General features: G+C 41.4%; 1 protein-coding gene across 1 annotated transcript; it reads right to left on the bottom strand.

Moving 5' to 3' along the window:
- Positions 1-645: 645 nt before the first annotated feature.
- gnmt (glycine N-methyltransferase) lies at positions 646-15454 on the bottom strand. Its single transcript, XM_071381386.1, has 6 exons — positions 14986-15454; positions 12295-12422; positions 10028-10141; positions 9204-9346; positions 5429-5547; positions 646-5051 (listed from the first exon to the last, which is right to left on the bottom strand). Exons 1-6 carry the CDS (start codon positions 15192-15194, stop codon positions 4880-4882), a joined length of 885 nt encoding a protein of 294 aa, XP_071237487.1. The 5' UTR covers positions 15195-15454; the 3' UTR covers positions 646-4879.
- Positions 15455-25998: the final 10544 nt, after the last annotated feature.

Here is a 25998-nt window from a genome sequence, read left to right as displayed (position 1 = left end):
CCCTGACCTGTCTGGGACAGTGCTACCTGTCCCAGACCTGCTGTTTTCAACTCTCTAGAGACAGCAGGAGCGGTAGAGATACTCTTAATGATCGGCTATGAAAAGCCAACTGACATTTACTCCTGAGGTGCTGACTTGCTGCACCCTCGACAACTACTGTGATTATTATTATTTGACCCTGCTGGTCATTTATGAACATCTTGGCCATGTTGTTATAATCTCCACCCGGCACAGCCAGAAGAGGACTGGCCACCCCTCATAGCCTGGTTCCTCTCTAGGTGTTTGCCTTCCTAGGGAGTTTTTCCTAGCCCCCGTGCTTCTACACCTGCATTGCTTGCTGTTTGGGGTTTTAGGAGATATCAGCTGATGTAAGAAGGGCTATATAAATAAATGTGATTTGATACAACTAAACAGAATAGTGCTAGGCTTAAAGAGGGCATTTATATTCCGAATGTCAAATCAGCATGTTATATCAATTATGTTTGCGTTGCACGGATATGATCCATTGTAAAAACCATCATGTGGGAAACCAGGCCCAGGACGTTAACGATAATTGGTCCACTTTACGATTTTTATATCAATGATAAACTGACATCAACTATCCAAGCACTTTTACACACACACAATAAATATATGGACACCTCATTCCTTAAAAGCTTCTGTATTCCAGTCCAATAAAACAATTCCAATAATCACATAGGGAAAAAACAAAACATTTTAAACATTTTGTTGTACTAAGGCTTGACAGAGTAAGCCTGTTTCAAGAAAACTATTTTCTCTGCAAGGGAAGATATTTTTGTATTTATACAGTCACAAATACGATCAGAGCCTAAAAATATATTCATTCTAACCACTTAAACCGTACTAACTTCTCAGCATTTAAACTCAACTACTAAACTCAAATCAACCCCATGTGCTCATTGCTTCTCCTTGCCTTCTGATGTGGAATTTTCAATAAAAAGCATTTCACTAATGCTTTAGCCATTGCCTATTAGATCGTTTAAAATCTGCAGGAAAACCATGAGGTTGTGATTAGGCAACAAAACATTTCAGAATTTACCAACACCATAACCAAATAGAATGTTCCATTGTTGTCCTGCAGCTCATTATTTAAAAAATATATATAATTGTCACTACCAAAAGATACAAATTTGACAAACTGAATTGGCAAATCCCTGTCTTAAAATGACAAAATGCTTCCAAATTCAGAAGTTAAAATTTGGCCAAAAGGGTTGGACAATTCAATAAAATGTTACGTTTTATATTCAAAATAATGATGTTACATATTTACAATTACACTTTTATTTTTTTCACAAGCTAACAAAATAAAACGGCAGTTGTGATGCATGACATTTGAAATGTCCCATTTTGGTTTGATATTATGATAAATTTTTATGAATAATGTCTAATCTTCTTTGAGGAAAGTTAAGATGAACTATATTCAGAGTTGAGAGTGAAATATAAATAAAAATTAAGCAAGTGTGCTGTCATTTGAACAATCAAATCTTTGGATCATGAAAATATATTCATGAAGTAAAGCATTTCTTTGAGTGTAGAGCAAGCTCAAAGATTTGTCAGTGGAAAAAAACATTTCAGTACCTTGCTTGGAAGGGTCACTTACGGCCAAATCAGTTTATCATACCATTTGAATAATCCCTGGATTTTGCGAAGGCGACTAATGTTGAATAAAACTTGGATCAAAACAAGTCTATACAAAAGTTAAAGTAATTGGCCGATAGTTTTACTGTTTTAGTACTGCACATTTTCAATGCACATTGGAACATTGAATGAAGTTCCTCTATAAATACTTTGTATTATACTCAACCAGCAGAGGGGGACATAGATCCTTATTTTGGTTAATCAGCGCACAGTGCTGTGTCTACAACACTTTCCTTGTGTATGAGTCTAAGCGCATTCCTCAAAATACCCCACCAAAAGAACAAACTGTTTTTGGCTGAGCAACAAGCCGATTAAAGTTTTTAAAATTAATATCTGAGACACAAAGAGAAGCCTTTTTGATTGAACCTGGGTTGAAGCCTTTCACAGTACACTCCAAAATCCTGGGGCAAAAATTAGAGGGGGGAAAAGCAGTCTAATTTGACAAGGAATTTGTGGACAAAGTGGAATTGCCAAATCTGTGCAAAGAACTCAGATGAAAGGAAATCGGTGAAAAAAAGCTATTGTTAATTCAGTTCCCGTAGAGACTGGTTACTTCACTAGGTTTATTGTGCAAGTCATTCCCCAGTCCCACAGAACATGACAGAACAAGTAAAAGTCGATTTCAGGTGAGCACAGCATTGCAAAACCTAACAAAATGGACACCATGCCCTTCACTCATGCAACGGTCTTCTGACCTCAGAGTGTGTGGGGCAATGCAAAATGACTGAAGTCTGAATACAGGACTTGAAAGGATGATCGTTGTAATCATTAGGGGAGAAAAGTGTGACAGAGATGGTGCTCTAAGCTTTTGCAATGAGGGACTTACATGGGTCAATGAGTGCAACTTTAACAAATGGGACCCAGATGCATTTACTATAAACTGAAGGCTCATGACTTTGAGCGTTAGCTCCCAAGTAGGGCTGTTACGGTGACCGTATTACCGTCACACCGGTGGTGGTGGTCACGAGTCTGACCTCAGTCAAATTCCATGTGACCGTTTAGTCACAGTAACTAGGCTTCTCCAAACTCAGAGTGCTGCTGATCGTTAGTAGCCTACCAAACTTGCTAACTGCCTGGTAATCAGCACTCTTTTGTCCCTCTAATCACTGACATCAATGCAAATGTGTTCGAAAATCTAATCAAACACTTCACGAGAGCCCATGGGCTCATGTTGCACAACATTTCTTTAGGCTACGCAGTTGCCTAAAAAGAGGATCTCATCAGCTTTCTAGAGGCTCGGCCTAATATATTTATTTCTCAACTTTCCCAATATTAAGCACATTGCTTCACTTCACAACAGGAGTATAGCCTACCTGGCTGGCATGAAAATGAACCATGGGAAAAGGGTCCTCCACTCGCCATTTAAGTTCATAGATGACATGTATTTTTCCCCCCTGCCCCTGTTCCGAGACAGGGGCATGATAATGGTCAATTCGAAATCAAAACTAATTTCACACACATTATTTAGTATATGTAAAGATAGGATTAAATGAAGAACAGTCTGATGGGTGAAAATATTAGCCTATCACTTGTGAATGTGTGCAGTAAGGCAAGAAAGAGCACATCCTTTTTTTAAATGACTTCATGATACAAATGTTTTGATAAGGTTTGTATCATAGCTAAAAAGTGGCCAAATAACTTCTTAAAATGAAGCCTAACTTTACATAGAGCCTAACTGGCATACATCTGCTTTACAATAAAAAAATGCACCTTTATATAATGCATTACATGCATAAATCACATTTGCGGTCACATTTGAGAAGTGTTTTCCTGCATATGGATTGCATTTTGAAACATTCACACCTATAGCCTACTACAGTGTGAGAATTGCTGCACTTACAAATGTGAAGAACAATTTTGAATAGAATAGATCAACTTTTGTACTATGGAAGATTGTCAATCTACTTAGGCTAGTGCTTTTGCTGTTCGTTAGGCCTACTCATCTTGTTGGCTGACAAACAGTAAAATATGGACAGTTTTAACATCTTCTAACATGCGCAGCTGCATCCCTGTTGTGTCTGTCTTCACTTGTAGCCTACTTCGGGGCTGAGATGCATGTGAGAAGGACCCGATCACATGACGGGCATTGGCTAATAAGAATTGAGATAGAGAGCCATGTGAGTGAGAGGTGCGTCAGAGCACGGCTGCCAGGAGAATTATAATTATTATATTCAGGACACAACGGCCACTTTGGCCACAAATGGCATGGATTTGTTTTAGGGGGCATTACGACCACACAAGGGGGATGCCGTTAGGAAATTCGAGGCCTGGTGAGATTATTATCAAGTGCTTGTCAAATTATGAATGAGAGACTGATGAAGTGTGTGCAGCCTGCACAAGAAACAAAGCAGAGCTCTTGGATTTCATGAGACTTAAAATCATTAGTCACTTCATGCAGCCTAAAATCTAAACATATCACAACTAAAGTTGCATAAATAAGTAAATTAAGCATTTAGGAGGACCTGTTTCTTTGTTAACCGCTCAACAGAGAATAGCCGCATGTGTGCACTCTCTCGGTAACGGTTTGGAGAAAATATCCTTTCTATTTTATTCAGCCACATTCAAATGTATTCTTCATACTATAAAATAATGCCACAGAATTCTAAGAAACTCATCTGCTAAAGGAACTAGTGCAGCCCACAGCCATTTGACATGTCCTTGTTAGACTCTGATCTGGCTAACTCAGAGTACGCTATTCTGTTCTTCTGAAATAGACTACATTTTCTTCATATTTGTTTCTTTAGACTGGTCTAAAATAAATAATGGATTTATTGTGATGGCGTAGGCTATATTAAATGTATTTAGAGTTGTGATTAAATGTAGATGTTCCAAAAGGTCTGCATCAGTGGCTTGTAGGCTGTGTGTGGAAGCCAGGAGATGCTAAATGTGTTTATGTTAATTAATTGTAAATTACTTTGAGACCAGCAGTTATTTGCTTGACAATCACCGGCTGACAAAATACTACCAAGCATGGTTGGTAGATGCTTTCACATCACTCAAGATGGCTGTTGAGTGTCTCGTCTCTTGCGTTGCCTGAGCGTTGAAAGACCAAGGGATCGAACAGCATGAATATGGGCATTTGGGCTCAGGTTTGTTTTGGTTCAGAAAGGGAGAAGAGGCAGTTTTGAACAGAAGGGTCAGCAGAAGAGACATGACAGAAAGTGTAGGGAGAAATAATGAGGGTTGAGATACAAAATCGTGGGAAAGTTTTGTGGGGTCGCTAAGCGGTCTTCTTGACCACGTGGATGAAGTAGCAGGGGGCCTGGCTCTGGCCGGGGGTGTAGGTCTTGAAGTCGCCGTAGACACTGTGCTCACACTTCCCGTGGAAGGCTCCCTCCAGGATCTCTTTGAAGTTGTCAATACGGTGAGGGTAATAGGACAGGCGGAATTTGCTGCGGGAACACAGACACGAGGCATAAAATGTGGGATCACACTTACTCTCCTAGCCAACAAGAACAAAATTAACAAATATAAAATGAAATTAAGATTTTAAAACGTCAATGTAAAATAATACTGAACTAAATTATGAATTTGGTTGGAGGCAAGTAATCTCGTTTACTGGGTCATTTATCTCACATGTGGTAAGTTGCAAGTGCCTACTGGGTAAAAATAGCCATTCAACATGTTTTGAAAAGAGAAAACAGAACATTGCGCTCCATTGCAAAGGTGGAAGGTTGTCAATATATTTGACCGCATTTTAATGTGCTCATGACAAGTTTTACAATGCATTATGAATACATCTTAATGCTAATGATATAAGTAGTTGTACCTGAGTTCGGGGAAACTCTGTGGGCCCTCTGGCACCTGTACGGTGTAGTCCAGGGTGATCATGTGAGGCTTGTTGTCGACCCACAGCACAGAGGTGGTGATGTCCTGAGTAAGATCACTCTGAAAAATGACAGGCACACACACACACCATGGTGGTTAGCCACAAAACAGTATGGATAAGGACATGCATACAGCATAATACCGAGGCATGATGCAAACACTAGCATGTAAGAGAACTCATTACATTTTATTATGACTACAGTATATTGATGTAAAATAGTACAGAAGATAACTGTAACCCTTCAATGGCCAATATAGGGACATAAACAAAATGTTGATAGCAAGGTGGTACTGCTAACTAATCACATAAAAATAAGGAAGCTGTTGCTATGGATCTACAGGACGTTGGGCGCTGACATGGACTTTTTCCATAAGTGGGGGGAATTTGCTTAAGGACTGTTTACCTGGCCGTATTCATAGGCTGCACTTTACCAGACTTTAAGAACGAGTGAGTAACTTTGAAAGCAAGTGCATACATTTTTAAGCAGGCCTAAGAAATAAAATCATTGTAGATCCCAGTCTACTTCTATCAGGGCATTGAGTTCAATGAAATCGGCATCTACTTTTCTGCACTCTCTCTGAAATTGTTTTCATTGCAAAGAAGACAATATCCGGCAGGCTTTAGGGAGATTTATGCCTAAAGCTCATCTGCTGGCCATTTTTGGCAGGAATATCATCCCCATAAATTACTGTGTCCGAATGACTTCTTCCTCAAGCAGTAAATGCACTGATAGCACTCCCACATAGGCCAGTGGTTCTCAACCTACTTTAGGTTACTCAACCCCCAGTACCCCCTCATGTGATCCAGAGTGGCGAAGCGGTCTAAGGCACTGCATCTCAGTGCTAGAGGCATCACTACAGACTCTGGTTCGATTCCAGGCTGTATCACAACCGGCCATGATTGGGAGTCCCATAGGGCGGCGCACAATTGGCCCAGCATCGTCCGGGTTAGGGTTTCGCCGAGCTAGGCCGTCATTGTTAAATAAGAATTAGTTCTTAACTGACTTGCCGAGTTAAATAAATAAAATAAAAATATATGTGCAACTGATGCAGAGGCATTTATGATTCTTCAAGTACATCCGGTGGATAGGCCAGGGGTACTAGTATCCAAGGTTGAGAACTGCCGACATAGGCTTTCACCGACCAAACACTTACCTTTTAAACCCAGACATCTTCTGTTTCTTGCACTTCATAATTCTCGTGAAAAACTAAGTAACATTTCCTCACTTTTATATTTCCCTGAGCAACAAGGCTCGGCATAAACTGTATTAAAATCAGAATGGCAATGTGGGCTAGTGATTGCGTAAGTGGTGCAATAGCACTTTACCTTGGAAACTATTCCAAGAGATATGTCTATTTTGAAGGGAGTGAAAGTTTACAGATAGGATTCCCTTGGAATATTGCAGCTTTAGTATCCATGTTGTGATTATTATTGTTTCCCCTTGCCATGCGGTCACTATACATACACACAGTACCAGTCAAAAGTTTGGACATACCTACTCATTCAAGGGTTTTTCTTTATTTTTACTATTTTCTAAATTATAGAATAATAGTGATATAAAAATTATGAAATAACACATGGAATCATGTAGTAACCAGAAAAGTGTTAAACAAAACAAAAAAGATTTTATATTCTTCAAAGTAACCACTCTTTGCCTTAATGCCAAGCGTGTGCAAAGCTGTCATCCTCTCCACCAGCTTCACCTGGAATGCTTTCCCAACCATCTTCAAGGACTTCCCACATATGCATATACTTGTTGGATGCTTTTCCTTTAATCTGCGGTCCAACTCATCCCAGACCATCTCAATTGGGTTGAGGTCGGGTGATTGTGGAGGCCAGGTCATATGATCCAGCACTCCATCACACACATCCTTGGTCAAATAGCCCTTACACAGCCTGGAGGTGTGTTGGGTCATTGTCCTATTGAAAAACAAAATGATAGTCCCACAATGCGCAATCCAGATGGGACAGTGTATCAGTGCAGAATGCTGTGGTAGCCATGCTGGTTAAGTGTGCCTTGAATTCTAAATGAATCAGTGTCACAAGCAAAGCACCCTGACAACATCACACCGCCTCCATGATTCACAGTGGGAACAACACATGGGGAGATCATCCGTTCACCTACTCTGCGTCTCAGACACGGTGGTGGGAACCAAAAATCTAACAAATGGACTCAGATTTCCACTGGTCTAAATGGCCCCTACTCATGTTTCTTGGCCCAAGCAAGTCTCTACTTATTGGTGTCCTTTAGTGGTGGTTTCTTTGCAGCAATTTGACCATGAAGGCCTGATTCACAGTCTCATCTGAACAGTTGATGTTGAGATGTGTCTGTTACTTGAACTCTGAAGCATTTACTTGGGCTGCAAGCCGAGGTGCAACGTATCCTCTGTACCAGCGGTAACTCTGGGTCTTCCTTTCCTGTGGCGGTCCTCATGAGAGCCAGTTTCATCATAGCACTTGATGGTTTTTGCAACTGCACTTGAAGAAACTTTCAAAGTTCTTGAAATGAATTGACTGACCTTCTCGTCTTAAAGTAATGGTCATTTCCCTTTGCTTATTTAAGCTGTAAATGCCATAATATGGACATGGTTTTTTACCAAATAGAGCTATCTTCTGTATACCACCCCATACCTTGTCACAAGGATTGTCACAAGAATTGTCTCAAACGATCAAAAAGATAAGACAATACCGTGCAGCCGTCTTCATCAACCTGGCCAAGGATCGACTGTCAATCACGGCATTCTTATCGGCAGACTCAACAGCCTTGGTGTCTCAAATGACTGCCTCGCCTGGTTCACCAACTACTTCTCAGATAGAGTTCAGTGTGTCAAATCGGCAGGCCTGTTTGGACCTCTGGCAGTTTCTTTGGGGGTGCCACAGGGTTCAATTCTCGGGCCGACTCTTCTCTGTATAGATCAATGAGGTCGCTCCTGCTGCTGGTGATTATCTGATCCACCTCTACGCAGACAACACCAATCTGTATACTTCTGGCCCTTCTTTGGACACTTAAACCTCCAGACGAGCTTCAATGCCATACAACAGTCCTTCCGTGGCCTTCAACTGCTCTTAAATGCTAGTAAAACTAACTTAACAAGGCACACCTCTATTATTTGAAATGTTTTTCCAGGTCACTACCTCATTAAGCTGGTTGAGATGATGTAAAGAGTTTGCAAAGCTGTCATCAATGCAAAGGGTGGCTACTTTGAAAAATCTACACTTTTTGGTTACTACATGATTCCATATGTGTTATTTCATAGTTTTGATGTCTTCACAATTACAATGTAGAAAATAGTAAAAATAAAGATAAACCTTGGAATGAGTAGGTGTGTCCAAACTTTTGACTGGTACTGTATAAATATATTTTATACACTGGATAGGTTCAGTGAAATGTGTCGTTTTACAGGGTCAGCCATAGTAGTACAGCACTCCTGGAGCAAATTAGGGTTAAGTGCTTTGCTCAAGGGCACATAAACAGATTTTTCACCTTGACGGTGATACATGCCATCCCCCCCAAAACAACAAATTAACTAAATAAAAGGGTAGGTAACTTGATAGAGAGATTAGATGGAAGAACGGAATGGTTGGTCAGGACAGAGCGACAAACTAATACGATGGACAGATGGATTGACATAGACGAATAGATATGCCAACCACTGCCGATACGTATTGTAGTATCTGAATGCAACGTACCTCAAACGTTTTGTTTTTTTTGTACCTTGTAGTAGATGTTCTTGCCCTGGGGCGCTCGGCCTGTCTCCAGAATATAGTCGTAGTTACGGTGGTCGATGATTAGGATTCCCCCGGGTCTCACCATGCTGGCGATATTCTGCAGGGCTAACTTCTGATCACTCTGGTCCCCTGGGATAGACAAACATCGATACATCTGAACCACAAAACAATCAATATACCGTTCCTGCCAAAAAATATATATAATACATTTTATCTTTCAAGACACTCAAGGACATCTTACATTAAAAGTAGGTCTACATAAAATCAAATTTTAATTTGTCACATGCACCGAATACAACAGGTGAAAACCTTACCGTGAAATGCTTACTTACAAGCCCTTAACCAACAATGCAGTTAAAGAAAATATTTACTAAATAAACAAGTTTTTTGGGGTTTAGGGTAAGGGTTTGGGTTGGGGGGGGAAACATAAGAAACTGTTAAGGCACTGAAGGAAGGGTAGACAGAGTCAATCATGGACCATAGGCTATAGGCTTTCTTGAAGAGGTGTTTTTTTAAATGAGAGGACTGTCTCTGCATGTCGTATGTGTGGGGAGTGCATTACTTGTATACTGTTACTAGCACTTACAGTTACTAGCACTTATACTGTTATAACGGAACTATCAATTATTACTTGCAAGGTCAGATATCATCCCGGTCCTGCAAAGCTACACAATGTGCAGGCTTTCGTTCCAGCCCAACACAGAGAAGGGACAATAATAAAGTACCAAGATCTTCAAAGAATACACAAATAAGTTACTTGCGGGTCCAAAATCAGTTAGGTAATGACAATACTGGCTGCCTGCCCCTCACCTTTGAAGTCTGGCAAGTGAGCGAAGGAGTTCCCCAGGCAGATGACTGCATCAAACCCATTCCCTGGCTTCTGCACATCTTCTGTTAGCGTCAGCCAGTTGGCCTCTTCGATCACTGGAGGAGGGTAAGGAAAAAGAGGAACAAAATTAAGAAATTTTATTTAGGTCTAGAGTATTTTCTTCGACATCTTCCCTCCTAGTTTAATACCAATTAGGAAAGCTGAGGAATTGTGTTAGCTCTGCCTAAGCTTTCGCTCAGCGGGCTAACAAATAGAGATAACCGTTAAATCAGTTAGCCGCCAAAAATACATTTTACCGGTCATGCTTATTGGTCTATAGGGTCATTTGCATAATTGTGTGGAGTTAAACTGCAGCGTGTGTATGTTCGTTAGTCATCAAGCATCTTATCACATACCCACAGCATACAGAGCCTATCACCTGTCAGACAGCACAAGAGTAGCTCCTCAAAAAGTCTGTAGGCTACTGGAGTGAAACCTGCTTTTGTAAGCCCAGTTATTGCACAACAAATAACAATTCTCAAATCAAACTTTATGTCACATTGTTATGGATTTTATGAATAATGACTAAATGATGTATACATTTAACGTAGAACTATAACTAAAACTACCCTGTCATTGTATGGTTGTATGAAATGTATTAGAATCATACCTCTATAAATCTGATGTGTGTAGTTTTAGTCAGAATTAGGACAAGGACTTTTTGTTCCTTTTTAGTATGTAAGCAGGGTGCAAGTGTGAGACAATGTATGAGATAAGAGGAGCTATCGACAGACAAGCTCTACTACTGTGTTCCTTACAGGACATTCTGTCCTCACCCAGGGAGGGGAGAGACAATCTACTACAAGCCCAAGGTATAACAGGTGGCAGACAATATATGACAGGAAGACTTGTGAACTATGTTGCCATTGTATCCGAGAGTGACATTTATGACGAAATGTGAGGTATATAGACCAGTGTACAGGAAATGATAGGCAGAACCTTCCCGTAATTAAACATTTGACTTTTGTAGACTGGGCCTCCGTCTATTTTTATTTCTATCAGTATCTTACAAATCCTGATATAGCAGACGGAGTCATTTAATTGAATTGGTTAAAGAACATGAGAACTTAATTCTCCTAACACACATGCACTGAATACAACAGGTGTAGACCTTACCGTGAAAGAACAACTCTTTCTTGAACTGCACTGCTTTAAAATGATAAATTAACACAATAAAATAACAACAAAGAGGCTATAAACGATTCTAAACACAATCACGTGTTAAAAACTTGCGACCACGATTAAAAAGGAGCCCTTTTTTATTTCTGAACTCTGAATTAAAGCACACCTCCCATTCACCATTCAGGTGTATAGGCTATAGCCTGCCTACCGTTGACTATCAAAGTGTCACCCACAACTCTGCAATGTGATCTTGAAGTAGAATTGTTTGAAACCTGAATGTTTTACTTTACTTCAAATAATGAGGCATGTCTTACCTTACAAAAATCCACCCGTAGAAATGTGGATGCAATTATTTTACAAGACTTCCTCATGCCATTAACAGCATTTCTCTCCTGTTCTGCATATCAACTTTCTTTCGTTGTCCAGAAGCCAAAATCCTAGTCATATTGACAACACATTATAGTTCTTGCTTTTAGATTCCCCCTCTTTCTAAGTTTTTAACCTTGGTCATAACTGCTAATATTAGGTTAAGAACGGTGTTTTACGCAAATTGCCTTTTGGCAAATGTTTGAAAAGTGAGTTTTATTAGCTGCTTCATTACAGGACTTGCATGTCCAATAATAGGCTATAGCCTTTTGAACAGTAAGACGATAGGCGTGCTATTGTTGCATGTTTCCATTAAGCTCTTAATGAAAAATGTCCTGTCCTTGTACGCATGCTTAGTATCAGAAAGGAACAGGCAAAGCGAGAAGTTTCACTCTCGCCAAAAATCTGTCCAAAACAAACCCGTATTATTTTTGGCCTAAGCTTGCCGCCTGCCCTCCCACCTTGGGCCGACTCCCATCGTTAGGGCGGAAACATAAGCATTTCATCATTATATATAGATCTCTAATAGTATCTTCTGTTGGTCACAGCATTTTACTGTTTAGATTTTTTTTTTTTTACTGTTTGTTGTCGGGTAAAATTAAGGTTAGTTAGTCAGTCAGGCGGCAGCAAGATTGACCAAAATGTGCATCCCTACTAACAAAGCATTGTTGCGCACAGGAGAAGCTGATTTGAATCTGTCAGACACACCCTCACTACTCACCCCACTGGTCAAAGGCACGCTCTTTTCTTCTCTCCCACCTTTCCTTCAGGGCGTACTTGAGCATTTTGTCGCTGGCGTCCACGCTCGTCATCTTAAATCCCTCCTCCACCAACATGATGGAGTCCACGCTGCAATAAATCAAAACCATTGCCGTTGGGTTTTGAACAAATGATTTGCTTATCTAACCTTCAAGGAGAAGTTCAGGTGTGGAAATTGTTGTAGAAACGCATAACGGTAAACATTTGGCAGTAACAAAACCACATAGGCCTATATGAAGTTGCCTAGCTTTGTGCTAAACTAAGCTAGCGTCAGCTACCTAGTCCCTAAATGGTCCTAGGCTAAACTATCACTGCTTTTGTTGGGTGTGTCACTCATTTCAGTGTGTTGCTAAGGTTAAAGGCAAACAGTCTGGTTGACGGAAAAATGGATAACAAACACCTTACAAATGATGACCAAAATGTATAGTGACACCTGCAACAGGTTTGTTAAAGCCAATGCTCACACATTTTAGTGGACAGCGAACACACTATAGAAACATTTGTGAATGGGGTGGACCTGTGGTCAAGCTTTTGCTGAGCTGGCAGTCAGTGTGTCAATTATTTCCATAGTAGACCATTGCGACAAATCGAAACAGCATTGGCAGTTAAATGAGTCACACTCACCGAATCTTCGGTTGAGAAGAGGGATTTAGTACTCAGAGAGCAAGAGTATATAAGTAGATCCAATGACAAAACAACTAGATGGTTTGCTATGGCAGAACATTCCAAAAGCCCCAAATAGCATATAGCACGGACACTCCTAAATAATCCCATTCCACCAGCCATGTTTACTATGGGAGATACCAGGGCACACTTGCGAGGGTGCAGCCAAACTCAAAAGGTCTACTGCACTACTCTGCCGGTATGTTCATATGACCATGGATTTCTCCTTGGAAATGAGGATAATTCTACAACTGCCACACGGTTCGCTATGCGAATTAGGACGTGTGTTAGGGCCATAACTCAAATTAGCTCAGTAGAAGAGTACACCAGATAGTGACTACTGTACAAACCAACCGGATATCAAGTGTAGCAATGATACAATGATTAGGCTAACACATTGTCTGGACTTAGCCAGTCAAAATCTTTTCCAATTCATCTACTTTCTAATCATGGATTTCAGAGGCCCCGTGGTCAGTGCTACTGCAGTTGACGAGACATGTGAAAAGACAATCAACTCCTCGTTAAATTCAATGCAATAGATTTAAGTTATTTACTACATTGCACAATGGCAAAGTGTTTCCTATACAATATACACAACCCTGACACTTATGTAGGCGTTTGCATTGGCGATCTTTGCCAATGCAATATCCCTTTGTTTCAAATAATCTATGGTCTATCCAACAATGGCGACATAACCGAATGCAAGAAGTTTACAATGTTTGGAAAAACATGTTGATGACTAGGCAGCTTCCTAGATTATTTGACCTCCAAAAACAGATACACACCATCTGTGTGAAGGAAAACCAGTCAAAACACACCACTATCCGGCCAATATTGGTGCAAAGCACGGAGTCACTTTTGCCCAGTACACACCCTTACAGAAGGTTTAGATGGGCTATTCTTTGGACATTTCCAACTTGATGTGCTGGACAGGCTATTCCAACCTGTACTTTTTTCATGGGTGTGAGCAGCCCTATCTGCCCAACCAATCTGAAAACAGCTCCACATTTTACCCCTGCATGAGTGAACATTTGGTATGTGGCAAAACGTTTCATCAGCATTGAAGTGGTACAGCTAAAAGGAGCTGCTAAAAGTAAAGTAACTACAGTGGACGGCAACCTGCTGTTTCTTTTTTGTTATTTCGGAGAACATCTTTTAGTCTTTTTAAGAGTTATGTTTCATAACTTAAACGTGCAGGTAGTGCTTATAAATCTGTAGACTATGCCCTGAATAGGGACCCATAATGAAAACAAACATCTCTTCACAGGTAGCAAGTTGGTCCATATTGTGTAAGAAAACAATACACCAATTTACTATATTAAATCAAGATGTATGCTTTATGCCTTCTAGGTGTAATCCAAAACTGCTGACAGGGCTATTATGATAGTAAACACTAGTAGGTATCAAGGTATGTAAACATGTACACCCTGCTTTCTGAAGTGACCCAATGGCAGCAGTTTACAACTGAGCATTTGTTGGTAAAATCTAGGGAAATAAATGTATGCCACATTGGGTTCCATTCACACAGTCTTTTGAGCTAATCCATATCCAAAACAAATCCAGTGTTGAGTAAATGTGGGAACGGTTAATTTGGGTGAAATTCGTAAATTGCAGTTCAACGCTGAGCAGATTTCCTTAAAAATTCCTACATTTCCGCAGAATAAATGTGGCTTTTCATTCGTTAGAGGCTGTCCTATCTAGCCAATACACACGACGTTTATTTTGTGGAAGCGTAAATTGCATAAAAAGCAGGTGGTAACTAATGGAATATTTCAGCAACTGCAATCAAGGCCTAGCCAAACGCTAGACACTAAAGAGACGATGCTACAAGCAATACGAACCACACGTAAATCTGAAAGGTTTTTTTAGAGCTCGATGTGTTAGGTGCTTATTATAGGGATGTTTGCAGTGGCCTATGAGGGCCCACAAGCTGTTGTGTACGGATAAATGTATAGTTCAGAAATACTAGCTGTATCGGTGACATGCCTACCCTGTGCCGCAGGCAACATCCAGTATCCTTTGCACATCGTGCTGTTTTAGCAGGGACACCACCCAGCTTTTGTATTCTTCCGTTCTACTCCGCGTGTCTCCGATGTACAGCTGCCAGACCTTTGCTGCTTTTCCGTCGGCATATTGATCAGGAAGCCCCACGGAAGCAACGCCGAGAGAACGCGTCCGAAAAACACTGTCGACTGACATTCTGTATCTTCAGGGATCACACTGACTGCTACTTTGTGCAGAAATATCCAATTCTAGACTACTGGAATATTTATGAAAATAGTGAGGCACGTAATTATATATTGGATATCCGTATTTTTATATCTAGCCTTTCGCCAAGGCTAAGTCTTAACGGTGTTATTATTATTTATACTAGCTAGAGATAAACTGGAAGCGAAACTTTAGCCCAATGAGACTCCTGTATACTCACGCCTTCTTTCTGATTGGACACGGCGCAGTCCTCAGGTCAACATTGAGGAGTTCAATTAATGTCCGGCCATCTCCTGGTGTTGGTGAAGCGGGTTAGCATTGATTGCATTCGATTTGGAACCGGGCTGCCACTTTTCAAATGCAAAAAGTAATGCTTTTTATTTTAAAAAAGGGTTTATCTGCCTTAATGAAAACAAGTTTGAAAATGTTGAGATATATTTTATGGAAAAGAGATGTATTTTTATGAAGGAAGCATAATTTTGCCTTGTTGACACGTCTGAGAGGCTCAGATTACTGTTCGATTTGAGGAGGCGCTCCTCACTCACCGCTGTTCATGTCGCGGGCCATATCCCGGTGCACTGCGGCACAGGTTAATAGAACTCCCTCAATCGTATGAGATGATGAAACATGGATCAAAATTCTCCGCCCTAAATCTAGTGTTTCATGAGTTGTATGAATGTAAAACAGATGTTGAGGCCGCTGAATGAAATATGTGGTTAATGTTGAATTTAAGTGAAACATTTATTTGTAGCCTATTATAGTTCTAAGCAGTTAACAATACAATTGCAATCAAGAACTGATGCTACAAGTAATTTTTCAAAGTCCACAATACACAAACTATGTAGGCCTAACCACTATCAAACGTTTTCAATTACACCATTTGTCTATTTGATGTGTTTTTATTTTATTAGTCTGCAAAAATTTACAGCACAACATTAAATTGTTTATAGGGCAGGTTTTCTCTACACCCCCAACTGTGTGTAGGAAAGTAGACACCTCCTATGCTGATTGGCCAGCAGACTTCACCACAGACTCTCCACCCTCTGGTTCAGGCAGATCCGGTACTATCCAGGCCAGGGTACAGGGTTGGGTAGGTTACTTTCTAAATGTAATCTGTTACAGTTACTAGTTACCTGTACAAAATTTGTATCTGTAATGTCACTTTTGGATTACCCAAACTCAGTAACGTTATCTGATTACATTCAGTTACTTTTAGATTACTTTTCCCTTAAGAGGCATTAGAAGAAGACACAAATGTATGTTACCAACTGAATGACATCTATTGCAGGATAAATCAATGTTAAAGTTTACATAGCTGGCCATATATGGATGTTACATTTTACTTTATGGGTTGGTTATGTAGGCTTCTTCTAACCCATAGCTTTCTACTACATATAATAATATGATTAAATTACATCTTTACGTTAATATTTGTATTTATTAGGGATCCCCATTAGCTGCTGCCAAGGCAGGGATCCGCACTATGCATCTGTTGCAAGAGCGCATTCTTCACTGGCTGTCCACTGGTTTCAAAAACAATGATTGATAGGCAGCTTAAACTTCTTGAATTCAACCATTATTGGGTTCAAATACACATTTAGATTTGTGAACAGCCATCCACAACAACCACAATCCGTAAGGCGCAAATAGCTAACTTAAAGAGCAGCAGTGAGGTTCACATCAATGCGCTATGTAGATATTAATAATAAGTGATATCTGATATCTGTAGACTACAGCACAAGTTGGATAATCTTTGGATGCTGACAGCTGTCGCACAATTGGAAGATATAGCTTGGACTGTAGCCGACAAAAGCCTATTCCTGCTCTTTTCCCGCGATCCAGCAAACACATTTGGTGTGTCATCATAGTGGTCTATGACTTGTGGTCAGACTTGCTCAAGTGGAACAAACTTGAACCTGCGCCTTTTTTCAATGCTGATTTGAATGTTATTGAGAAAATAGAGGTGTCATATTTCATTTTTCTTCTTCCATCATTCTTAAATGTAAGAAGTTGGAAACACCAAGATTCTTCGTAGAGCTGGCCACCCGGCCAAACTGAGCATTTGGGGGAGAAGGGCCTTGGTCAGGGAGGTGACCAAGAACTCGATGGTCACTCTGACAGAGCTCCAGAGTTCCTCTGTGGAGATGGGAGAACCTTCCAGAAGGACAACCATCTCTGCAGTACTCCACCAATCAGGCCTTTATGGTAGAGTGCCCAGACGGAAGGCATTCCTCAGTAAAAGGCACATGACAGCTCACTTGGAGTTTGCCAAAAGGCACCTAAAGACTCTCAGACCATGATGAAGCAAATATTGAACTCTTTGGCCTGAATGCCAAGCGTCATGCCTGGAGGAAACCTGGCACCATCCCTACAGTGAAGCATGGTGGTGGCAGCATCATGCAGTGGGGAGGTTTTTCAGAGGTCAGGGACCGGGAGTCTAGTCAGGATCAAGGGAAAGATGATCGGAGCAAAGTACAGAGAGATCCTTGATGAAAACCTGCTCCAGAGAGCTCAAGACATCACACTCGAGTGAAGGTTCACCTTCCAACAGGACAATGATCCTAAGCACACAGCCAAGACAACACAGGAATGGCTTCGCGACAAGTCTCTGAATATCGTTGAGTGGCCCAGCCAGAGCCCGGACTTGAACCCGATCAAACATCTCTGGAGAGACCTGAAAAATACCTGTACAGCGACGCTCCCCATCCAACCTGACAGAGTTTGAGAGGATCTGCATAGATGAACGGGAGAAACTTCCCAAATACAGGTGTGCCAAGCTTGTAGCGTCAAACCCAAGAAGACTTGAGGCTGTTTTCACTGACAAAGGTGCTTTAACAAAGTACGGAGTATAGGGTCTGAATACTTATGAAAATGTGATATTTCTGTTGTTTTTTTATACATTTGCAAAAACTTCTAAAATCCTGTTTTTGCTTTGCCTGCTCAGCACACATTTGGGGACAGCCCTGGTATGTACACTTACAGATGCATGTACACAACACACACACACACAGGTGCATTGACATGCATGAACCCAAACACATGCACCAGAATGCGTATGACCCAAAGTTAACTGCCTTTAACTTTGGGAGTTAAAGGCAGTTGAAGCACAGGCCAGTCCAAACTGCGAGAGTAGGCTGATGCAAGTTTCCTTTCCAGTTTTTTCATCAACCTGACTGAGCTGGAATCTTTGGCTTGGTTAGTCACCTTGTGTGTGTGTGTGTGTGTGTGTGTGTGTGTGTGTGTGTGTGTGTGTGTGTGTGTGTGTGTGTGTGTGTGAGAGAGAGAGAGATAATATGGATATTGCTGGCAGGATCAATGGCACTCAGCGGTGACAGAAAACATATCAATTTAAATGTTGTAATTGAATTTGGAAATGTAATATTCCCAGGTTTTGATGCAACACTCACAATGCAAATAGGAAGAATTTGAGGCAGTTCATTTCTTGTCATATTCTTATTTTCCTGTCATATTCTATTTCGCATGCCTTTCTCTATTTTGTAGCCGGTTATACAAGTATCAAAAAAGAAAAGGATGTCATAGTGTGAGTCATTGTGTTATAGGCAGCATCAGAATGACTAGGCACTTTATTACTGCCGGCTCATGATTGATTTCTATTACTAATGTGCTACTAGAAGGTGTGCCTGTTTGCCTGCTAAGGAGCTTCTGGTACAGTCATAAAAAACATGCCAAGATTAGTTTTTTCGTTGATATTCCATTTAAGATGGGGACTTAAAACATATATACACTACCGTTCAAAAGTTTGGGGTCACTTAGAAATCTCCTTGTTTTTGAAAGAAAAGCACATCTTTGGTCCATTAAAATAACATAAAATTGATCAGAAATACAGTGTAGACATTGTTAATATTGTAAAGGACTATTGTAGCTGGAAACGGCAGATTTTTTATGGAATATCTACATAGGCGTAGGCCCATTATCAGCAACCATCACACCTGTGTTCCAATGGAACGTTGTGTTAGCTAATCCAAGTTTATCATTTTAAAAGGCTACTTGGTCATTAGAAAACCATTTTGCAAATATGTTAGCACAGCTGAAAACGGTTGTCCTGATTTAAGAAGCAATAAAAGCATTTGTGGGTTTGATTACATGCTCAAAATAGCCAGGAACAAAGACCTTTCTTCTGAAACCCGTCAGTCTATTCTTGTTCTGAGAAATGAAGGCTATTCCATGAGAGAAATTGCCAAGAAACTGAATATCTCGTACAACACTGTGTACTACTCCCTTCACAGAAGAGCACAAACTTGCTCTAACCAGAATAGAAAGAGGAGCGGGAGGCCCCGGTGCACAACTGAGCAAGAGGATAAGTACATTAGGGTGTCTAATTTGAGAAACAGACGCCTCACAAGTCCTCAACTGGCAGCTTCATTAAATAGTACCCGCAAAACACCAGTCTCAAAGTCAACAGTGAAGAGGCGACTCTGGGATGCTGGCCTTCTAGGCAGAGTTACAAAGAACAAGCCATATCTCAGACTGACCAATAAAAAACAAAGATTAAGATGGGCAAAAGAACACAGACACTGGACAGAGGAACTCTGCCTAGAAAGCTAGCATCCAGGAGTCGCCTCTTCACTGTTGACGTTGAGACTGGTGTTTTGAGAGTACTATTTCATGAAGCTGCCAGTTGAGGACTTGTGAGGCGTCTGTTTCTCAAACTAGACATAACAATCTAAAATAACAATATTTAGGAAATTATTTTGTTTTCAAATAATGTACAATGAGCGAGAAAAAGGCCATTCTTGAACATGGGGTGAGACATTGTTACTAATTTGTAAATAGAGCCAGTTTGTTATTTAGAATAATTTATTTCTGTTTTTAGAGGGAGAAAAACCAAAAACCTACGGTCATCTCATGGGTCTCCCAGTTGAGGCCAGCACAGGTATTGAACCAGCATCTGTAACAACACAGCTTGCACTGCCATGCAGTGTCATAGACCATCGCGCCTCTCAGGTGCTGCACAACATGACCGGTCGGGAGTGGGGTACAGGACTACAGTAAGAGCAAAATAATCCTATCAAAATAAAAGAATAAAAACCTTAGTGTAACAACAGTTTTAGTAAGTAATACTGAAGTCGCGCACAATGATCAGTTTCTATTTAGGTTTATGTTGCCCATTCATTGTCAGTTAGAGAAACACTAGGACCCAAAAGCATAGTCAGTGCTCTAACCCTTGCTCTTGTCTGGAGCAATAGGCTCTATACCTATTGTCACTGCCTGGAAGAGATGTCGAGACTACTTCCCCCCCCCCATCCCTAGCAAACACAGCTGATTGAAACGAATTGCACTTTTAACTGAAGATCATGGTTAGTTGATTATTGGAGTCAGGTGGGTTAGCTGGGGCGGGGGCAAAAGTGTGACACCAATCAGGCCCCTGAGGACTGGAGTTGCCCAGGCCTGCTAGTGGCTAAATTGACCTGTTTAGCAAATACGATTGGATGATGGCTCTACCGTTTAAGGTTTCTGATAAATTGATGTGTTATTTTGTTAGTAGACTTATACATGACTTGTGGTAGCCAGGTGGCTAATTGTGCCAGGTTTGCCTATAAGAAAAGCTAGCATGTTAGACTAAAGGTCTAAACCTCCGGTCTTAGCAAAAGTTCATGAGTATGGACCCTGGGAGAGATAATCTGGACTGGGGCTTTGTTTACACCCTGCATATTAGTCTAGATAAGGGTAAAATTTCACCCACACCATACTGGTCTAGACTGCCCCCAAGTCCAACAGACTGAGGCCTCCCCGGTTAGATGCCAATCTAAACTAAAGGTTAGCATTTTCACCTTTGTCCTCCTGTTCCTCCCTGTAACCTCATTTTGAAAAAAGTAAATATTTACCTAACATGTTCTGTTTAGGATTGGTAAGGAAATGAATGATTAGAATTTGCTGCAAGTACAGCCTAAAAGGTCATTTAGGGACGCTTTACAAAAATAGTAAAAATACATGATGTACGTGGAATTATACAGATAACGGAGAGCAGGAAAGGGGTGAAAGCCTAAGGACTACAGTACCACTGGCCACTTGTATATTCATCAACATAAAACATTGATACATTTGCCAGTATGCATCACATACAACCTTTTGGTGTATCTTTTTTGTGAACTTTTATTATGGCATCATTATTGTTAAATAAACCTGAAATCTCCCTAACCTTCAGTCCACGTTATCTGATCACAAGAAGAGTGAAATGCCTTTCTTGTAACCTACAAACCCTACCAATGCAGCAATCAATATCAATGTAGCTCTAAAAATAACAGGAGACAGGACAAAAGCACACAATAAATAAGAAAAACACGAGAAAGTAAGAAGCTATATTCAGGGTTAGTTCCAATACCATATTTACAATGTGGTACTGGATACTGGAGTTAAAGAGGTAGATAAACTATAAATACAAAAGCATGTGGACATCCCATCAAATTAGTGGATTATCCTATTTCAGCCACACCTGTTGCTGACAGGTGTATAAAATTGACCACACAGCCATGCAACCTCCATAGACAAACATTGGCAGTAGAATGGCCTGACATTCAATGTTGCACCATCATAGGATACCACCTTTCTACAAGTCAGTTCATCAAATGTATGCCCTGCTAGTGCTGCCCCGGTCAACTGTAAGGGCTGTTATTGTGAAGTGGAAATGTCTAGGAGCAACAACGGCTCAGCCGTGAAGTGGTAGGCCACACAAGCTCACAGAAAGTGACCACTGAGTGCTGAAGCGCGTAGTGCATAAAATAATCTCCCCTCGGTTGCAACACTCACTACCAAGTTCCAAACTGCCTCTGGAAGCAACATCAGAACAAGAACTGTTCACCCGGAGCTTCATGAAATGGGCTTCCATGGCCGAGCAGCCGCACACCAGCCTAAGATCACAACGAGCAATGCCAAACATCGGCTGGTGTGGTGTAAAGCTCGCCCCCATTGGACTCTGGAGCAGTGGAAATGTATTCCCTGGAGTGATGAATCACGCTTCACCATGTGGCAGTGCGACAGACACATCTGGGTATGGTATTTCTGGTACTTCTCTAATTGCCAGCCCATTATGTCTGGCTCAAGAAATTAATACTGACCGAGTCTACTCGCTCTGAGGCGCGAGTGACAGAAATAGCACGTTTGACCCAACGCCCTATTTAAACTAATACCTAAACCGACTGGCCCATATGTATGGCTTGGCTCGTAGCATTTGTTAATCGACCCTACACTGACTACGTCAGAGAAACAACACGGAGGCACCCTCCATGTATTGTTCAAAAGTCAACACACACAACCAACAATTCCTGTCTACAACTCCCATGGTATATAACATAATCTGGGTGTATCATTTAATCTGCTTTTCAATTTCATATAGGCTGAATCCAACATTAAGGCCTCATGCTATCTTAGATTCCTCGCACGGTGGAATCAATATGTTGTGTCATGACTATCATTAATGTGATTGACTGTTATAATTACATACCATGTTAAATAATTATGTGATTAAATTACTCATGTAACAATTAAATATGTAGTAACATGGGGCACCACGGAAAAAAAGTTATTTAACGAGTTACTATCTCCGACTAAACTCTAAAGATATACAGTTGAAGTTGGAAGTTTACATACACTTAGGTTGGAGTCATTAAAACTCGTTTTTTAACCACTCCACAAATGTCTTGCTAACAAACTATAGTTTTGTCCTAACCGACTTGCCATCTACTTTGTGCATGACACAAGTCATTTTTCTAACAATTGTTTACAGACAGATTATTTCACTTATAATTCCCTGTATCACAATTCCAGTGGGTCAGAAGTTTACATAGACTAAATTGACTGTGCCTTTAAACAGCTTGGAAAATTCCAGAAAATGATGTCAAGGCTTTCGAAGCTTCTGATGATAATTGACATCATCATCAGTCAATTAGTGGTGTATCTGTGTATGTATTTCAAGGCCTAGATTAAAACGAGTCCTATATCGACATAACCTGAAAGGCCGCTCAGCAAGGAAGAAGCCACTGCTCTAAAACTGCCATAAAAAAAGCCAGACTGCCGTTTGCAACTGCACATGGGGACAAAGATCGTACTTTTTGGAGAAATGTCCTCTTGTCTGATGAAACAAAAATAGAACTGTTTGGCCATAATGACCATCGTTATGTTTAGTGGAAAAAGGGTGGCACCGGGATGATGACACACACCTCAGGGCGAGTGCGGGGAGGAGGCACAGGACGTACCTGACTGGGGACACGCACTTCAGGGAGAGTGCGGGGAGCAGGCACAGGACGTACTGGGCTGTGGAGGCGCACTGGAGACCTGGTGCGTAGAACCGGCCCAAATGGTACCGGACAAATTACACGTTCCTCAGGATGAGTATAGGAAGCTGGCACAGGTGGCTAACACGCTCCTCAGGACGAATGCTGTGCATACTACGCCAAACCAATAGCTCTCTCGCTTCACTCTCCTCCAATTTGTCCAACAACTTCTCGAAGGTCTCTAACTCTCCCCTCTGTTCACTCTCCTCCAATTTGTCCAATAACTCCTCGGTCTCTGACTCACACCTCAACTTCGCTGACCACCCCGTGTGCCCCCCCCCAAAAAAACATATTGAGGCGGCTTCTTTGGCTTGCATCGTGGCCGCGAACCCCGGCGTTGTTGCTCTCCTTCCTTCACCGCTTGCGTCTGCTTCCATGGAAGGCTTTCGTCTCCTGCCATTATCTCCTCCCAAGTCCAGGATGTCTTTACCTCCTGGATATCCTCCCAGGCCCAGGATACGTGTTCCTCCTGGCCACGCTGCTTGGTCCGTTTGTGGTGGGATCTTCTGTCACGATCGTTACAAGGAGTGGACCAAGATGCAGCGTGGTATGTTTCCATCCTTTAATATTGGAAATGAAAACTTCAAAGAACAAACGCAACGTGACAGCTGCCTCTGATTGGGAATCATACCAGGCCAACATAGATGTATAATTACCTAGATGACCCACCCTAGTCACACCCCGACCTAACCAACATAAAGAATAACAGGCTCTCTATGGTCAGGGTGTGACAGAAATAAATAATTCTCTCAACTATTATTCAGACATTTCACATTCTTAAAATAAAGTGGGGATCCTAAGACAGGGCATTTTTACTAGCATTAAATGTCAGGAATTGTGAAAAACTGAGTTTAAATGTATTTGGCTAAGGTGTATGTAAACTTCCAACTTCAACTGTATGTTATGGGGACCTGTAGTAGTTTTACTACACGTCAATGTGTCTTACACCATTGTAGTGGTGGTAGTTATGAAGGAGTCTATTTCATAGCTATGTTATCCACGGAAGAGCTAACCTCACGACGGAAGTACTCTATAAGCACTGAACCAGTCATACGTGGTGTGATCATGGTTCATGTCTTCTAATAACTTTCCTCCTGAATGGAGGGTTCTATTTATCAGTGGCATGTGCTTTAACCATTAGAAGAGTGTTCTGGAGATTCTCTAACACGTGTTGCAATCTGAGTGACTAATAACTCCTCTGTCACTGTTGTCAATAGCAATTTTACTTGTGAGGTCTCTAACCTTCTTACTGATGGTGGCTGGACTGACCATGCTGGCGATGGTACTGGTACTCAAGGGGACCAGTTATCCTACCGATTTATTCTGAAATGTTATCCTACCGGAACATATGATTAGAGAATTTTACTAGTTACTAGTTGCATTGTAGTTGAAACTACACATGGCAAGGAATTATTCTTTTTGACATTTTTTGGGGAGGTGGATAGTCCACTGGACTTCTTTTACGACCAGTGTGGTACACCTCAATAATATCTTAGTTGTGCTCTAAGGTTATCCCCGTCGAGGAGCCTGTCCGCTCATTCTCTGTTCTCATGGGGAAGTTTACAACTAGATTTGTTTCCTGCTCTGGTGGCCTTGTACAGTTTGCACGTAGTCTCGACCCCCCCCCCCCCCCCCCCCACCGGCCTAGATGAGGCTCATCATGGGTCTGGGCTAGTATTCCCCCCCTTTGTGTCTCGGGACCCCCCCACCAGTGCTTGGTGTTGGTATCCGAGGCACAAACGAAAAGGTTGAACCCTATGTAGGAGTTGTCAGCGGCCGTGTTGTTATTATATTGGCTGTAACCTTTCAACCAAATGTCCTGGTGTTTCTGCTTCAAAACTCTCAGTGGTTGTCGAGGCCTGTCAATCACCACAGCGTCCGTGTGTGGCAACCTATTCAGCACCTGCGTACTGAGACAAGGATATCTGTCTGTGATATCGCAAAGTGTTTCACCAGTGGAAGTGATCGGGTCAGTTACGGGACTGACACCGTTAGTGTCATTGTAAGGGGTGACAGTCCCCCACAAAGTGGAAACTGTATCATTGGAAGCAAGATACACTCTGTGTGTCGATACTCTTATTGCTGAGACGGCCACAGTGCTTGCGGAAGTGACCGAAGGGCAAGGGAAGTTCATCTCAACTACAGTATTGCATGACTTCAAGGAGGAGGGAAGTTACACAGAGACTGCTGGCTCGAAATAATAAAAATAATGGTCAATCAGGTTTGCTGATGGAATGTGTCGAGATATCGTAATATCTCCTTGGATCGTATTCTGCAACAAGAGGTTTCGAAACCACTTTTTCCCAAATGTGCTTTCGACAGATACCCCTCAAGGATGACTGCGATGCAGCTAGCGTTAGGGAAAGACAGTGTGGGCAGTGGAGAAGGCACTGTGACCTGTGACCACACATGGTTGGTTTTTCAATCCATCAGTGGGAGTAAACAATCCCTCAAGTCTGCTCCGAGTAGCAGGGGTTTAGATTCGAGGCTGGTAACATACACAG

This window comes from Salvelinus alpinus, chromosome 33 (genome assembly GCF_045679555.1).
Source record: "Salvelinus alpinus chromosome 33, SLU_Salpinus.1, whole genome shotgun sequence".
NCBI lineage: Eukaryota > Metazoa > Chordata > Actinopteri > Salmoniformes > Salmonidae > Salvelinus > Salvelinus alpinus.
Note: the sequence above shows the minus strand (reverse complement) of the source record. Positions and strands in the feature narration are given on the sequence as shown.

Coding starts and splice junctions, on each gene's coding strand:
- gnmt (XM_071381386.1), bottom strand. CDS start 15,194: ATGTCAGTCGACAGTGTTTTTCGGACGCGTTCTCTCGGCGTTGCTTCC. Junction 12,423..14,985: donor GATGTTGCCTGCGGCACAGG/GTAGGCATGTCA, acceptor GATTTATTGCAG/CGTGGACTCCATCATGTTGG. Junction 5,548..9,203: donor GCAAGAACATCTACTACAAG/GTACAAAAAAAA, acceptor GTCATTTTTCAG/AGTGATCTTACTCAGGACAT.